The sequence below is a fragment of the Egretta garzetta genome, unplaced genomic scaffold (assembly GCF_000687185.1).
Source record: "Egretta garzetta isolate BGI_Z169 unplaced genomic scaffold, ASM68718v1 scaffold25, whole genome shotgun sequence".
Lineage (NCBI taxonomy): Eukaryota > Metazoa > Chordata > Aves > Pelecaniformes > Ardeidae > Egretta > Egretta garzetta.
Genome location: NW_009259800.1, coordinates 587,075 through 604,277, shown reverse-complemented (window position 1 = coordinate 604,277; position 17,203 = coordinate 587,075). Strand labels below are relative to the sequence as shown.

Here is a 17,203-nt window from a genome sequence, read left to right as displayed (position 1 = left end):
ATTTAAGGAGAAATGACAGACAGAAAACAATTCCCACAAAGGACGATTTTGGCTCAGAAGGAGACAACCAATTAAAAAATAAGCTGTGGAAGGACTCACAATGTCATCTTGTCCAGCTCAGCCATGAGCCAGGATCAGTTGTCGCTCCTGGCACCAGAATTAGCCCTGACAGACATTTGTGCAACCACTTCTGAAAGCCATTCAAAGGCAGAAGCTCAGCAGCTCTCCAGGTATCAACTCCACTGCTTTGCAACTCCCCTCCCACTATTGGAAGCTTAAAGATATTTGATTTTTTTCATCAGTTTAATCCTATTACTATTTGTCCCCTTTTTCCGTAGTTTTGCAGAGTAGCCTCCTCTCTGCAGCTGTGTTTTACGTACTTTTAAACTTTTATTACTCCTCCCAAATGTGCCTGAAATGCGCCTGAACAATCACAGCATGGCCTGGAGCCTTTCTCCAGTGCTATGACTCTTAGCATCTGTGGTAAAGAAAGCACTACCATTACTGTCATTATGGTTCCTAAAAGATTAACGCTTCCTCATTAATACTCACATTGGCAACATTCAAACCCGTGTATTTTTACTCTAAAATTCTAATAAGGAGATACCCAAACTGCATTTATATTTTTCATATTCAATGAGCCAAAAATTTAATTAGGTTGAAGACATTATCATTGGCAGTAGCACTTCAGCTCACTAATTGTCATTGCTTAATACTTTCATTTTAATTGTTTCCTTTATTGCCAGTCAACTCTCCTCCTTCCAAGAGTTTCCATGAGATACATCACTCATGCTGTTTGAAGCCATGTTCAATGAACATGATTCCTTACACACAATTAGAAGTTGTCAAGAAAAGTAATTGCTGAAAGCAGATTTGGCCTGCCACACTGCTCTTCCTAACTGATGGCTCTCCTTCAGCACATGGGAAAAGCTCTTTTATTTTTCAACAGAGCACACAAAAGCAGGGGCTCAATTTCTCTGAGGGCTGCACTGCAGCATCTGCCACACAGAAAGGATTTTCTAGTGCTATGGATTTTGAATCCCCACAGACCTTCAGAAGAGCCTGTAGATTGTAACTTGCTCCTCACCTGCCTTGGAAGGGGGGAAAAAAAAAAGAAAGAAAAGAAAAATAAATTCTCTAATGGTATCACAAAGGGGTGGAATATATTTATGGAGGGAGATTATGGTATCTCCTTTGGCAAGGAGCCTCAAGCAAGTGCCGTGATTGACAAGTACGTTCTGTGAAAATGAACTGCTGCAAATAATCCTTAGAAAAAGAAGTCTTTGGACATCAAATGACATGAAACAGGAATGGAATCACAGGAACAAAATGCAACAAATACACAGTATCTTGCAGAGTAATGCCTGATGTTAAAAGCACCAAAGCTATCAGCACTAACTCGGAGGGCTGGTATCTGAGACAAAAGGTGACTGGGCTGAAAGGCAGGCGGCATGTTTATAAACAAAGTAAAATACTGATGCAGAGTCATGGCATGGAATGGAGCATTGATTAAACGGATGAGCAATTTGCCACGGTGCATTCGGTGTGCTGCAGGGGTGTAATAGATGGCTTTGCAAAGTGGTTCGGAATGGCCAATTACACGGTTAAACCATACCGATGTCTGCAGCATCACGAGCTGTTGGAGGACAACTCTCTTGTATTTCTATCTGTAAAAAGGAAAATCTTTCTGTACAGGTTTCCCCTCCCTCCCTCAAATAACCAAAGTAAGGAATGGATTTGCATTAAACCTACATACTCTGTTTTCAGTGTCATCCGAAGTGTTTCATGCTATGTTAAAAAATAGGGAACTAACACAACAGCTTCTACGACTTGCTTGCCCTGCTGAGCTTTCCTTGAAGCCCTGTTTTGCTCCCAGGCGCTGCAGCTACTGCCATTTGTTCCAATTTTTAGTCATTAATTTAATTAAACAGAAAAATGTTTTTCCGTTACTCAACAGAGGACTAAGAGGCTGTTTTATTATTTTACTGAGTGAGGATCAAGCTTTGCAGGATGAAGTAAATGAGTAAAATAAAAGAAAGAATGGGGTAAAAAGCTAAGAAATATTTCTAATTTTGTCATAATTGCTTTCTCTCTGGACGATTATGATAGCTATCGCTTCTGGTTCACCAGCTTCTGAAGTGTACACTTTATAAAAAAGACAGAGATTTTTCCAACTCATTGGACCATTTCAGAGCAAGCAGTGAGAAAGTATTCAATAAGAGTTGGACTTGGCAATTTATTCAAGAAAAATTAATGAAACTGTCTCATCTGGACAATAGGATGCAAAAGGGAACTAGCTGGGAAAATGCAGGGATATGGCTGGGCACGGGATCTTTGGTTCTAGGCTGAAACTACTATTCCTGCAACAGAGGCATGCTCTGCATTTCTTCCTCTATTAAGATTAATATTAGTCTTAGTGCAAAACTACAGTCTTTGAAAATTGTGTTGTACTTTAACCCTTGTAATCCAGGAGCCAGGTAACTCATGTAATCGAAGGACTACCTGTGATAGACTTAATCAGGGAAGATTTCTCCTCACGGGTAATGAAATGCACACATTTCTAAAACACTGACACATCAGATATCTTTTCTCACTGCAACAGAGAAAGAACTTCCCAAGTTAACACAGCAATGAGGCTTTGAAGGGGTAGAGCAGCAAGAAAAAAGCCATTTAGGTCCTAATAAGAGTTAATGAATGCACTGAGTGGAATTAAGACTTTACATGCAGCAGAAATAAGTAAGAAAAAGCGTTCAAATGGTCCACAACTCAGAAATGTAATCATGTGCCTTTTCAAGCACGTGAGCATTTCCATTAAACTAATCTGCTTTAATTGCGTTAAGCTCGGAGAGACTACTCATATGCTTAAACTCAAACATATGATTAATTATTTCCCTAAAAGAGGGCCCAGTCAAGAAGAATGGATAATGCAAACAAATGTTGTATGTACAGATTTAAGTGTTTCAAGCTATTTGATTCAGCATTCTATAAACTAAAACATTCAAATTAGCTTTTTGGTTGAAAACCTATTCCCTGGATGCAAAACATTCTCAAAAAGCAGCATCTGAATTATTACACAAAATTATTTTGCTGAGAGTCAATAGCTAATAATCTAACAAAAGGTTCAAATATAGTCAATCACAACTAAGTGAAATAGCTCATATTCTATACGTGTGTTCAATATGCTTCAGAAAAGAATATAAAATGCACACTCTTAAGTAAATTCAAGTAGTAAATAGGAGCTGATAACAATTCCTTGCTCAGCTCTTACCAGTAAACTGCTCTTGCAGAATTAAAGTTTCAGACACTAAAGTGACTGTTTTCACACACACAAAAACTCCTACAATGACCAAGTACTTGCTGGCCAGACTGTCACAGGAGCCTGTGATGCATTAATTAGCATTTCTGATTATATTCATTTTGCCTTAAATTATTGGGTATTTTGCAGCATATGAACTTACCCTCTTGAGTTTGTTGCCTCTTGAGTTTATCCTACATTATTGGGTATTTTGCAGCATATGAACTTACCCTTTTATGTTGCCTCTTGAGTTTATCCTACATTTTATTTTGGGGCTGCTATTATTATGTACTTTAAACAGACAGACAGATGTGTCCATACCAGTGTCTCTGGTTCAGCAAGATGCTGTCCGCTATCTCCATTGCAACAAGACATCTGAACCTGAAGAGGTCAATCAGCCCATAGTTTACCTCACCTTATTTTGAGTGAAATGTGAATGTGGAAGGTGAATAGTAAATTCATTTTATAATAAAAAAAGGAACTTTGTTCACAACCTCCTTTTCTATTTTGGCTTTTAAACATGAAGTTCAATGGATGCTGCCTTCAGAGCAGAGCACTGGCTCAACCTGATGCATAGTCTGTACTCACATTTGAGTCAGCATTTGAGAGGACCTGTTGCCATATGGAAAATCAGGAACAATTACTCTAAACAATTACATCAGTTTATTGCTGTCTGTTGCCAAGAGAAACAAGCCTCGTTGGTAATAACCACTTGCGTTGCCAAGGAACTTAATCTTTAGGGAAACTAAATACGCTCCAATACTAGCACTTCTCTAACAGTATGTATCCTTTCTAACTGATAGCATCATGGCTCATAACTGCATCTTTATTCTGGCAATTTCCTGAGGTAACGCCTGTTCAGTCATGGTTGATGGCCTCAGAGGTGTGAGTTGTCACACCTGGCTTGAGAGGGGCACAGAGATGCTATCAGGACGAGCTGGGCAGCTTAGGGCTGCCCTCATGGTCACGGGAGAAACCAGAACTTTTAAGGCAAGTGAGACGAACACTTAACAGACAAGATCCACTGCAAGGTGGAAGCACCCATTTCTACACCCATCAGGGGTCCAGGTGGAGGCATCAGCTTTATGTGCTCTCAAGTCAAGGGAGGTGAATCCAGGCCAGGTGCTCTCCCATACAGGCTGCCAGCGGACATGGAAGCCGGCCCTTGTCAGCACAATTAAACTTTTCCTTTGGCAGCAAAGCCTGGCAAGGGGCGAGCCTGATGACGAGCCTGTTCTGTAAAACCTGTAGGCTGGGATTGTCAGACTACAACGGCTGTTCATGTTTTGAACTCAACAGCAGCTGCGAGCGTGAGGCCTCTTAGTCAGGTGCTTAAAGGCAGATATAAATATTGGCCTGAGTTGCCAAGGAAAGGCGAGCTGGCACTGGCACCTCGCTTCTGCCACAGGCATTTCTGTTGTTCTCCAGCCAGTTTTGCTATGCTTTTCAGTTCATTATCACTTGTAAACTTCGAAACCCTGCTGTTTAAGTGCTATCATCCAAATTGTTGCAGACAGCAACTTACTGTTTTTCATTGTGCTTTCCACTTAAATTTCATTCCAGCTTGCAATGACAGCACTGAAATCCCTCTTTTTTTCCCTCTCAAGTTTATTGGATTGAGCAGGCTTCCCCTCCACAGCTCCTTGTACTGCAGTTCTCATTTTCTTTTGTCTTTGGCTTTCTGAAACCATGAACACAAGCCTAAAAAACCCCACTTCTGCCTCACATCCCACTTCACTGCAGCAAACAACTGCAACATGGTGACAGAGCGCTTTCTTGTCTCACCAAAATCACACTGAGTCATTTTAATTCAGCTGTGTTGCTAAGAAGTGTTTGATAAATTCTAACATATTGCAGTTTTCCCCATAGCTAATATCAAGCGAACTGCACTATTCAGATGGAGGCCTGACAGGCCCTTTATTTAAGGCTCATATTACACAAAACATTTTGCAGTCTTCAGTGATTCCTCCCTAAGCCAATTGAACTTGTTAATTCAAAAACTATCTTGTAGTCCTTGCTGACAGCAACTTGACAGAAACTACAGAGCTTATTGCATTTTTCTGATTTCTCTGTGCTCCCTGTCACTGATTCGTTTTGCTGTACTTATCCACTCTCACATGTTAACAACCTCTAATCAACATCTAGGATCCTTTAGTGGTTGGAGGCATGGTTTTTCCACTATGAAAAACATCTCCCGTGTGAACAGACCCCTCTTTTGTTTTGCTCTCTTTTTTTGGAAAATGGTACCATGGACAGAATGATTTCACACTAGACTTAGAAACTTCTCACCTGTATAAGGAATAGTGATAACAAGAAAATGAAATCCAGTGTTACAAAGGCCTTATATGTCTCTTTTTTCCAACAGACCAGTTACTTTCTCCCTAACATCCTCTGTACATTAAACTCTAATTCATCATGCCTCAGTGCTATGTTCAGTCAGCATATAAATACCCTCTGAGATCTGATTTGGACAGCTATTTATGTCCCTCTCATTTCAAATTTCTTCTAAGGACCCATTTTTGTAATGATAGCTGCAGAAAAAGAGCTATTCTGTATGTTCTGTTTACCTTCAATTATATTTTATTGAATTAATTTAGTTCTATGAGGAAAGTTGTTCTATCAGAGCATATTGCTGCTTAACCAATAATTAAATGATTGAATGCTTCCAGGTATATCTTCCTGTGGATTATAATTTTTCTCCACCACCATCACTTTTGTTAGGTCAAATCCTAAAACTGTATTTTAAAAATTACTTGGCACAAGGGGCATCTCTTAGCCAGGGAGCCTGGAGAAGTCACATTTTCAGTACAGAGCTCCAGCATTCCAAATCTATGGCTGATAATATTCGAACCAAGGACATATACTCCTGATTAAACTAATCTCTTCTTGTTCCTAGACCAACCATTCATAAATTTTTACTTATGTACACAGACATAGTTTTCATTTAAAAATTAATATATAACAGTGTGCAGGGTACCGTGTGTATTGAATCAACTCTTTGTAATAGAAGTAAGGAAATATCTAAGTACATAGAGCAATCTGTGTACCTACTTCTATTTATGGAGGTTGTTCCTTTGTCTTCGTAATTCTAATAGTTTATACAAATTGGCATTGACAATATACAGTTATCTGCTGCTTAAGGTTCTATATTTCCTTTGTATTTCTGAAGGTCACAGGGACTCGGCCAAACCTGAAACAGTAATTTTAATTTCCAGTCTTTTCATCTCACTACAATGTAATTATCTTATAGATTTTTGTGTGGACTTATTTACTGTTTTTCTTTTCCTGTTGGATAAGTATACAATAACTAAACTAACTTCAATTAGGTAACTGTCACCAATATTTAAAACTTAATGGCATTTTAAAAATTACCTAAGTAATCCAAGCATAAAAATTATTCTTTATGATACCATTTCAGAGCAGTGGCACCAAATCTTTATCATACAATAGCCTGTGACTCAGAAACATTAAACACAAACCATCATCACATTTTTCTTCCACCTAAGTTATATATTCTTTGAGTTATATACAATGTCCTTTCTATATTTGGACTAAAGCATCTTTAGGAGATACAAAATACAAAATGGAATATTCAGCATTTTACTTGAAGCTCAGTATGTTAAATTATCTTCTTAGCTACCCATATGTAATTCTATAGATTTTAGAAATCAGAATTCGTCCTTGTGTATTCAGCTGCAGCGATGTGTCTACCTTTCATTTCCCCTCTAGCCGTGCTAGCGCAGTATTTTAAAGACGATACACTCTCAGAGAGGCCACCATCCCAAAAAGCTCAAGGCACCTTGATATAAAGACATGCTTGAATTTAAGCTCACATATAAATCCATCATGAGTCTGTGTGCTTTGCAGTATCAAGAGAGTCTTAAAGATAAGCATATGCCTAAGTATTATGCTGAACTGGGGCTAGAAACAAGGTTTATCCTCTGAAGGAGCAGAATAGTTGCAATACCCCAGAACAGATTAATGATGCTCTGTGAGATTTATCTCTGAATACAGCAGGAAGAGGAAAGTCTCCATTAATAAAAGGGAAAATCATGAATCAGCAAATGCTGGAGCCTGTAATAAGCAAGCAGGAAAACATTTTAGCTCGTGCTGAATCACAGGTTTCATCCTGTGCAGCATTCAGCTTTCATAAAATATAGGTTAACTGGCTGCATTCAGGAGAATGACATCCTACCTTTAACGTTATTTGCTTTTTACTAAAAAGGAGTGATATCAGTGTTCTGGGAGAAGTCCATGATACGTATCTGTATGATATAACATTGCTAGTGTGAGATTATTAACTTGTTACAATATACTTTGAATGAGAAAAACTTACTTGAAGGCATTGGCATCTCCATGGACCTTATAGTTGTCTGCACTGATTCTTGAGATAACTCTTGTGACAGCAATGAGAATACCAATATTGACCTGAAGAAGAAGAAGGAACAAAATGACTTCGTCAGGAAAGTAAGTACTAACTGTGTCATTGGTGCAAAATGCCCTCGTAGTGTATTGTACAAATACAGCAGAAAACAGGAACTTTGGATATTGCATTTATTTGGCAAAAGAGGCTTCCAATTTTGGACTGGTATAGTTTGACCCTTGTCAATGAATTTCCCTCTCCCCACAGTGGGTAGTTCTTGCTTGTGCTTTCTTTCCTTCAGGAGCAGTCCTTCTCTGTTTAGGATAAGGCTGGATTGATACATTGCTTCACAAGTAAGGAAGTCCTCAGGATCCCTACTGTACAAATAAATACCCTAGTAAGCTACTACCAGCTGACAAATTAGACAAGAACTTCAGTGAACAGAGGCACATGTCTGCATGCTCTTTTGTGTTTTGTGCTTTCATGTGCACAGACTTCAGAAAGCAACTTTCTCGCTAGACTTCATAGTGTACAATTCCTATTTCTTACCAAAGTCTGCCTGCAATTTTAAGCACAAGATTATTTTAAAACAGCAACAAGGAAAATATGCTAAGCTTGAACTCTGCTCATCAAAAGCCCTGAACTTTTTGATGTCAGGCCCAGCAAAAACATCAATAAAATGAAAAGAACTCCCACCAGAAAAGTAGGAAATCTTGAAAAGACTAACACTGAAAATGTCTAACAAAAGAGAGTTTGCTCTGGAGTCGCAAGGTGAAGAAAGAACAGAATCTTTATCACTTAAAGGAAATGTGGCAAAGACTGTCTTGCTGCGCAAAGACCTTGGGTTTAAAGAAAAGAAAAAAAAAAGGAGAGAATGTGAAGGTGAAAGACATATTTCCCCCTTCCTGTCCAAAGTTACACGTCAGCTACGAACCTGATATTTAGCTTGAAGTTAAGAACAAGGGTAGAACAAAACTATCCTGAAATACAGAAGAAAAAGAAAGAGAAGTCATCAAAATAGTGCTGTTGCTCAGTTAAAATTCAATAATCATACTCTAATTTTGACAAAAATATTCTAATTCTGAGGGTGAGAGGGTGAATTAAAAAATGTTTGTGTCTGATGATAATGATTTCCTTGGTATTTTTCAGATCTTCTGACTATTCTTTCAATTTTAGATTTCTAAGGGCAGATCATCACCTGGTGTGAAGTAGGAGCATAGCTGTGACAGTTCATTCCTGCCACGGCTTTTCAGCCCAGCCAAAGAATACCCTGTGGAACCTGAGAGCTTTTCAATTATAAGCGTACTTGTTGTTCAAGCAGCTTTACAGAGATGAACAAGAGCTGAAATTCAGTGATCTTGTGATCCTTTTCCATATTCTCACCAAATCATACTTTGTAAATATCTTTTATAAATTCTTTAAGGTGGAAACGAGCATTTTGAGAAACTCACTTGGATGCTAAATATGCACGTTGACTGAAGCAGCAAACGATGAACGTGTACAAGTTACACTTTCTCTTCTCAGTTTCTCTCTTCTGCTTCTCCTCCAAACTCTCTAATTTTCTGCTGCCTGCTCACCAGATTATCATCAAAATTACTCCAGATTTTCATGGGAATTGCACAGAAAATGCCTCTCTGTACCCTTAACTTCTTTCCTGACACATTATCTTTCAGCAGCCTTTTTTAGTGCTTTATCCGAAATATCAGCCTCCCCTTTTGATGCTTCCTTGTGGATGTCTCACTGACAGACAGTTCAAGTTCATCCTGCACAGTTGCTCCATGATCCCTTTTTCTGATGACTGCAGACAACGGCATGTTCCTGCCAGCCTCACAAGCACTTAACCCTAATGCTTTCATCCATTCCCAATTCTTTTTAGACACTCCCAAATTTTGCTTTCTGCATAGCATTTTTAAAAATATGCAAATAGTCCCCCAAAAAGCCAATTAAGTAAAAAACCCCAAAAGGGTGAAACCTCATTATTGAAATTCTGAATTTCCTCCACCTTACAAAAGTCAATAAAGTTCTGAATGAGAAGCACCAACAAATGAATTCTCAGAATCTTGCAAACTCTCACTCAAACTGAACATGAACCCTAAGATCTGGTCATGGAAACAGCACAAGCAAGATAGTCTCAAAGGAAACAAATTTAGATGGTTTTCTAAAGTACTTTTAATTTCTTTATATAAAAGAAATTAAATTGGAAATTAATTTCCTAGGTATTTCGGATGGTCTAAAGTGGAAATTTAAAAAGCCCTCAAGCTTCCCTTCTTTTGCAGTCAGTGTGACTCTATCCTTCCCAGGGTTCATTAGTAATATATTTAAAAGATGAGAAGGAAACACCGTGATCTCACTGCTGATAAAAACCAAGGTACTCGTAAACTTAGCAACAAACCACTACTCTCAAGTCCCAAAGATCTATATTTATATTTCCAGAAACACTTGAAAATTTTTGTTTAGGTATTTTGAGAAATTAGAGTAATCTCATCCAGCCTAAATAAACAGATTAGCTACAAATGTCTTCTTTTGCTATTATTTCAGTAAGTAAAGTAAAGCATGGAAGTATTTCTACTACCCTTGTAATAGGAAACCAAAATACAGCCACTGAGTTGTTCCTCCAGTGATTTTTCTGGCATCTGACATAGACGCTTCGCCAATGATTTGCATAGGAGAATGCTTAGTTAATTAAACACTCATTATGTTTTAACCTATATCAGCATGTTCATACTAGGAGGATAAATGTTTAGATAGGGGAACTGTATACAGTTCCTATTTTTTACTTTTCTGAATGGCCAGATTACTCGACAGTTGCAGTTATTTTGCTTTAAAATTACATAGCAACTTAGAATATTTTTGCTTGCAGGTACTGGCCATACTCTACTTTTCAAAAAATATAGTTAATAACATTAGCCCTTGTTTCCTAACTCACAGGATTCCTTTCAAGACAGCTTGTCCAACCCCAGGCACTCCCAAGCCTCCATGAAATCAGCAGGAGCTGCCAGTTCCCATTATTGTAGGCTTGATCCAAAGCCCACCAAAGCCCATGGAAAGATTCCAGCAACATCAGGGAGCTCTGGCTCACTCTAGTGACAACTTCATCTGACTAAAAACTGTCAGACCAGGAAGAGAGTTAAATGAGTAAAAAGGGCCTCTTTCAATATCTTTTCTTATCAAAAATTTTTCAGACCAGATACAGTGAGACAATTTTTTTTCCCCTCACTTTTTTTTTTAGGGGTTTCACCTAGATTTCCTCCAAGTCTCATGAGATTTTTGTTTCTTCTTTAGTGCAGTGCAGAAATCCCATGTGTACAACCCTCTGATGTGGTGTGTGCATCCTCGCCAAGAAAAGGCTTGGCAGCACAGAGGAACTAAAAAAAAAAAATGGATAAAACATATTGCCTTAATTAAATCCATTGACCAGCTTTCTTCTAAAACCACAAACTATTTTAGTCTCCACTTCAGTTTTGGGCAATGGTACAGGGAGTTATAACTGACTCTTCCAGTCTGAGGTTTAACATACTCTCTCACGATGAGAGTCAGTTTGATCCTTATCATGACATCATTAGCTGCACACCAGCGCTGCAAGTTGTTGCAGTTGCAGCCCATTGCTAGGTCACGTCAGAAATCATTACTGGGTATTATGCATTTCCAAACACAGCTAGTTGATTAAATTAAATCAGTGATGAAATCTAGGAGAATGATTTTGGAAAGCCTGATTCCACTCTTAGCTGTCCAAGAGCAACTACAGAGCTGAATAGACTGAATCGAGTTATTTTAGACTTCTGAGCACTTGACTTCATATTAGTACACGTAGTATCACACCAGTCAGAGCTGAATATCAGAGCAAAACTTTGAGGCTGGAAAGGAAATACATAAAAAAATAAATAATAAAGAAAAGGTGTAACAGATTCCTGACTTCCACTCTTTCCTAATATTAATCTTTTTTTACTCTCTGACAATCTGTCTCCTTGTTCAAAAAAATGTTGCTTACTTTCCTGTTGGTTAAGTAACAAGAAATTTAATTTTAAAATAATGAAGGAAATTAATTTCAAAATAGTAAAAATGCTTATAACTGAGTGCTAATAAGAAAAAATGAGAAGCTTAGCAGCTGTGGTCTGTTCATTTGGGCTCTAATCCACCACAGCACTTAAGTACTTGATTTCAATGACATCGGTGTCATTGTGAATCCTACTGTTTCAGGGCCTTTAAACACCGTGTGTCCAATTCTGTCACCCTTTCCCATGATGAATGATGTCTAATAAGGGACACAAACTATCCCTTTTCAATCAGTGGGCCAACCTGCAGAGTAAGATACTATTCAACATACACAAATGATCCTAATTCTGTGCTGGTATCTAAAAGTATGAATAAATACCATGAGGCCACAGAACTAAATCATGCATGATCAGCAGGTATAAGGGAGAGAATATTTTTTTATATATAGAATATTCATAAGCAGGTACCATCTGAAGACAGGGATGGCAATCTCAGCCTGGGACCCAAGTTCTGCGGAGCCCCATCTGCAGACACAAGTTTCAAAGCTGATGTCCCCACAGCAGAGAACTGTTTGCAATATGCTAATGAAAATCATTTAGCTCCATAAAAAAGCTGTTTATCAGAAAGACTTGTAAAAAACCAACCAGGAAAATAACTACTTACAGGGAAAACAATAGAAAGGACTTGCCACTACAGCCCAGTATCTCCCCCCCAATGGATTGTTCACTGTCTGCAGCACGCCCACTGCTCTGTGTACACAGATGCTTTCTGCAGAATTTCCTTAATTCTGCCATATCTATGGAAACACACCAAGGCAGCAGATGGTTGATAACAAACAAAGCCAGAAGTTTGAATATCTTTTTCCAAAAATTCAGGTGATTTGTCAAGGTTTTTTGTTTTTTGTTTTTTTTTTTCCTTTAGAAACGGTCCCAGGCCCACTTTGGCTGAGATTATTTGGTTTTCAAACTAATTGCAGCAATTTTTTGCGAAGCTGCCTTAAGAGGATGCTATAGAGGCTTGAGTGTTGTGGTCTGGGGGAGAGTGATCTTTAAACCTGAAGATGAAGGTAGAAGCCAAAAGACCTACACATAGAAGGAACTATTTCTTTCATCACGGCCCTTGACTCATGCCCCAAGGAAAGAGCACTTTGGGTATGGAAATCCGTATAGGGCTGGGAGGTTCTGTGAATTACTCCCTTGAAAAGTATGCATGAATATTTTTTCCCAGTCACACTCCCACCACATCATGCTGTTCTAAGGCTCCGTGATGTCTATATTGCCTGCGAGGCTGAGGCAGGACAGAAGTAGACTGTGTCTTCCTAGTCTCTAGAGAGTGGGAGTTGAAAAGAGCAGTCTCCCTGTTTTCTTCACAGCATAATCCTTTTTTTTTGGCAGAGGGAAACTGTGGATGGAAGTAGTCAAAAACTGCTTTTTGAAACGTATTTTCAGAGTTAAACACTAGTTCATGCAATTAGTGGCTAATTCGTTATTTAAAGAGCACAAGCACACATGCACACACAAAATAGTGTTTAGCCTTGTTATTTCCCTATAGGCACTAACACATTTTTCAGCCAGCATATTCAATGCCCAGAGAGAATAATTTGTCAGCTAGCTTGCTGCTATTTTGGGCAGAGCTGGGTTTAGATTATTTAACAAATTGCTCTACGTGGATCAACCTTGTGAGCTCATTTTTTCTCTTTCTCAAAATATTTGTATCCCTACAAGAATATAACTTGAGCTGCACAAATATTATATATCATAAATGAGAGCCAGACGTGTAAACCCTTAATTTCATTGGCAAGGAGCTACGCATGCAAATCGCTGAAGGCTGTGCTCACTCAGGTGAGTAAGCGCTTCGCTATCTGGCATGTTTTGATTAATATCATCTTTGGATGGCAGCTGGGAAAGATTTGATTTTACTGGGTGCATCTCATTTCCTCCTTTGCTGCTGAACAATGGCCAGAAAGCAAGTGCTAATGTGAGGAAGAGACATTTAAATATTAGATTATTTTAATTGCTCTCCAATCATCAATATCTATATAACTTTGCATATAAACTCACATACAGAAGATCCAAGGAACAGGTCAACAAGAAATTAAGTTTCTTGGAACAAAGTCCAGAGCTGTTTGGCCAGCTCAAAACCAGCAATCAACGTTTCTTATTTGCATGTATATGCTTTCACTTAGGTAAAAGAAACTCTGCCCTTCCTCCACAGGGACTTACCAGTGCTGTCATTAATAATTTGATTAAAATGCTAACATGAGGCAATTTTTGCCACACCAGTATAGCAACTATTTTCATTGTTTTCTTAATATATGTTCATACAGCCTAGTTTTTCTGAGGCTGTATCTTGGGTGGAAGATGCTGGGCTGGGCTGCCTATAAGAGGTGCTGATTTTGCTGTCTCCCAAGCAAATGTTAGGAATGGCCACTTAGCTGCAGTGTAAAATTGCCTGTGAGGGAAAAGGTCAGCCAAGGAGCCACCTTTTGCTTGCCAAATACAGAGATATGCAATGGTAAATACTAGTTCTATATGCATAGCTCTCCTTCCTTCCTCTGGTTTGTGAGCAGGATTTGTGGGGGTTTTTCTGTGTGGTGAAATTTGGGGAAGTTTCTTTGTGCTTTCCATGGAAATCCTCACTTTCTTAGGGAAGTACACGGTACAGTCAGTGGCACCTTTTGATGCTCCTCCATGCAGGTAGTCTGGATCTTATTTTACCTGACCCTCCTTAAACACCACAGCAGGCAGACTCTGGTCTAGATTTGGGCTCATGCCTTTAAAATCTAAGTAAAGTTTAAAGACAACCTGATTTCACTAATCAATGAGTCTATCCCATATTGACAGTGTCACTCTGACATTATAAACTGCAGCAAAAATCGTAGATAACCTGATCAATTCAAGTATTGGAAACAGTGCTGAAGAGGAATAATCTCCTGCTTAATCCCTGCAAACACCCCTGACTCCCTGAGTAATCACAGTGATTAAACTACAGCTCACTGTAATGTAACATGTGGGCACAACAAAACTGCTACAAGCATTCATGTATCGGCACCGGAGCCGTGACCCTGCACTCTGCCCTGGGAAGGTGATGTTCTCTGCGGCTGGCAGGGGTGTCTGCAGCAGCCACCTGAGCCCCAGCAAACTCCCCTTGATCAGCTGGACAAACCGCCATACCTGACATCAAATTCCAAAACCAGAGGAATAGCACAAATTCCTTGTCACTGTAAGAAGGCAGGCACAGCTTGTTACCTTGCCCAGAACTCACCCAAAGGGTGACAGCCCGTGCCGTTGTTTTAACCCATTCCTGCCAGCTGCTGACTGCTCACCAGCTCTGCCGATGATCACCCTCACTGAGGGCACTCAGCTTTACTGGGAAAAGAGAGCTCTCTACAAGCAAAACCTTCAAATACCAGTGGGGTGGAATCAGCCTTTCAGCTTTTACTGGCTGAATCTTCCTGAGAATTATTAAATCTCCCAAGAGTACTCAATTCTACGCAGTTGTTAATGGGCCCAACAGGGCTGTTTCAGGAGAGGGCTCTCCCAGTGTCTGAGGTTGTATTCTTGTCCTGGAATAGTGAAATGAATGGTGTGAGAATTAATATGCATAAACTAATACCCAACTGCGTAAACTATAAAAATCAGAGGAGGAACAAAATAATTCCGGATCATTCATCTCTGTCGTTCGTTTAGTGTCACCGGCCTGGCACAAGGACTGGCATCAGACCTTCAGCCAGTTCTGCGGTGCGGCTGACACAGACAGCTAACAAGAAAACAGCAGCAGCCCTGGGTTTACCTACCAGAATTACAAACAACGCCGGTGCCACAAAAGCCCAGATCGCTCCATTCTCTAGTGAAAGCCAGCAGCTGCAGAGAAAAATCAGAATTATTTTAGAGGAAGCACATGGTCATTTAATGAGTAATATTCTTAATTAAAGAAGAGATTAAAAGAGAGTGCAAAAAGACTGATGAATTTTAAAAGCAAGAGACATGATAGAGCATCAAGAAGCAGCTGCTTTTCCCCTCGCACTTGGGGAATCTGAGGCAGGATCTCATTTTGATTTGTATCTTGCAGAGAGTCAGTGACAGCTATCTGCCCCAGCACGCCTTCAAATAGCATTAGGGGTGGAAAGCTGGGAAGAAAGGAACAGTTTTCTTTGCTATTTGTTGCTCTTGTATCCTGTATCACAGGCACTCACTTCAGTGCTGCGAGCGCTGTCATTGTAGCAAGAGAGAAATTGAAGCCCTCCCTGCCTTGCCTGGCTGGTGGGGAGGGAGAGGCTGGGGAACATGCTGTCAGCTTCCCACATCTGCCTTACAGCAGTGGTGAGATAAACTAGCCTACCGTACACAAAAAAATAACCCTTGCTCCAAATCTCTTGCTTAAATTATGATAGGATCGAATCCTGTGGGTTTTTTTTCAGATAAATTTGCTCTTCTTTTTCCAAATTAGAAAGGAACTTAAAGTTCAAAATTTTTAACAACATCCATTCTAGAACTTCAGATGTTTAACTGCAGTTTTCTTAATAAGATTAAATATCTTTAATCAAAGATTATTCTCCTCTTGTTAGAAATGTTTCAGCCCGTGCTTTACTCTCGCGTGGGGTAGGCAGGGAGCTCGCTGCTGGAGGCCTCGTGCCTCTGCAGCGAAAAGGGAAAAAGAGGCAAAACATCTCAGGAGCTTTTTGTGCATCATCTCAGCAGTGAAAAGCAAACTTCAGGCTTCTAGGCTAAGAATATGCCTACAAAACAGTCGTGCAGGCTATCTGCCCCGCTCCTCAGCAGGATCCTGCAGAACTATGTCCTGTTAACAGATCTATGAGTTTTTCTCCCCATCAGGCTTTTCATCCTTGTTGCACCTGGAGTGATGGCATTTTCATACTCACTTGCCACTTTCTCCGTAGCTGTCTAGGGAGGATGTTGTAGAAATTACACAAATCACCAGTGGGCAGCCTGCAAAGAAAGCAAAGTCAGTGGCAATATCAGTAACCAAAGTACCTCTTCCAGTAAACCCTGCAAGTTCAGTTAAACTTCATATGGACAAGAGAACAGCTCAGAGTCACTTTTAGAATTAAGTTTAACTTGACATCTTCCTGCAGCTGTCTAATAAAACATGTTTTAAACAATTAATGTCAGACAAACCAAATGACTTTTCAATAAAGTGCTAGTTTAACAGTTGAACAGAATTAGTGCTAATTTCATTGAGAATCATAGGCCTTTTTCAGCCTGTTTTTTGTTTATGTAATTTCTGTCTCTCGCTATTCAAGCAGTGATATCCTGCGGAGCAGCACCAGGCTTATTTTAACCACTTTCCCCCAAGTAAGTGCACCTTGTTCAAGAATTCAAAACAATCTGGAAAACAAAGTCGAGTTTCTCACAGGGGTGCAGGCACGAGGACAGAAATGCCACATTTAGTTATCCAGAGCATCACGCACAGTAGTGGCAGACGGTTGTGAAGAGAGAGAAGCAAATTAAGATCCCGCTCAGATGCCCAACCAAGACTTATTTTAACATAAATATGCCATAACCCCACGAAGATGTCTGTGTTCAAAGTAG

The 17,203-nt window shown here is 39.5% G+C and overlaps 1 protein-coding gene across 2 annotated transcripts in view; it reads right to left on the bottom strand.

Moving 5' to 3' along the window:
• Positions 1–17,203, bottom strand: part of ADGRD1 (adhesion G protein-coupled receptor D1) — a 156,546-nt gene that overhangs the window by 19,499 nt on the left and 119,844 nt on the right. For both annotated transcript variants that reach the window (XM_035895375.1, XM_009639838.2), the window contains 3 exons: positions 16,534–16,600; positions 15,448–15,514; positions 7,632–7,723 (listed from right to left, as the gene is read on the bottom strand). In XM_035895375.1, the coding sequence (XP_035751268.1) occupies positions 7,632–7,723; positions 15,448–15,514; positions 16,534–16,600 (226 nt within the window). The remainder of the gene's footprint in view (positions 1–7,631; positions 7,724–15,447; positions 15,515–16,533; positions 16,601–17,203) is intronic.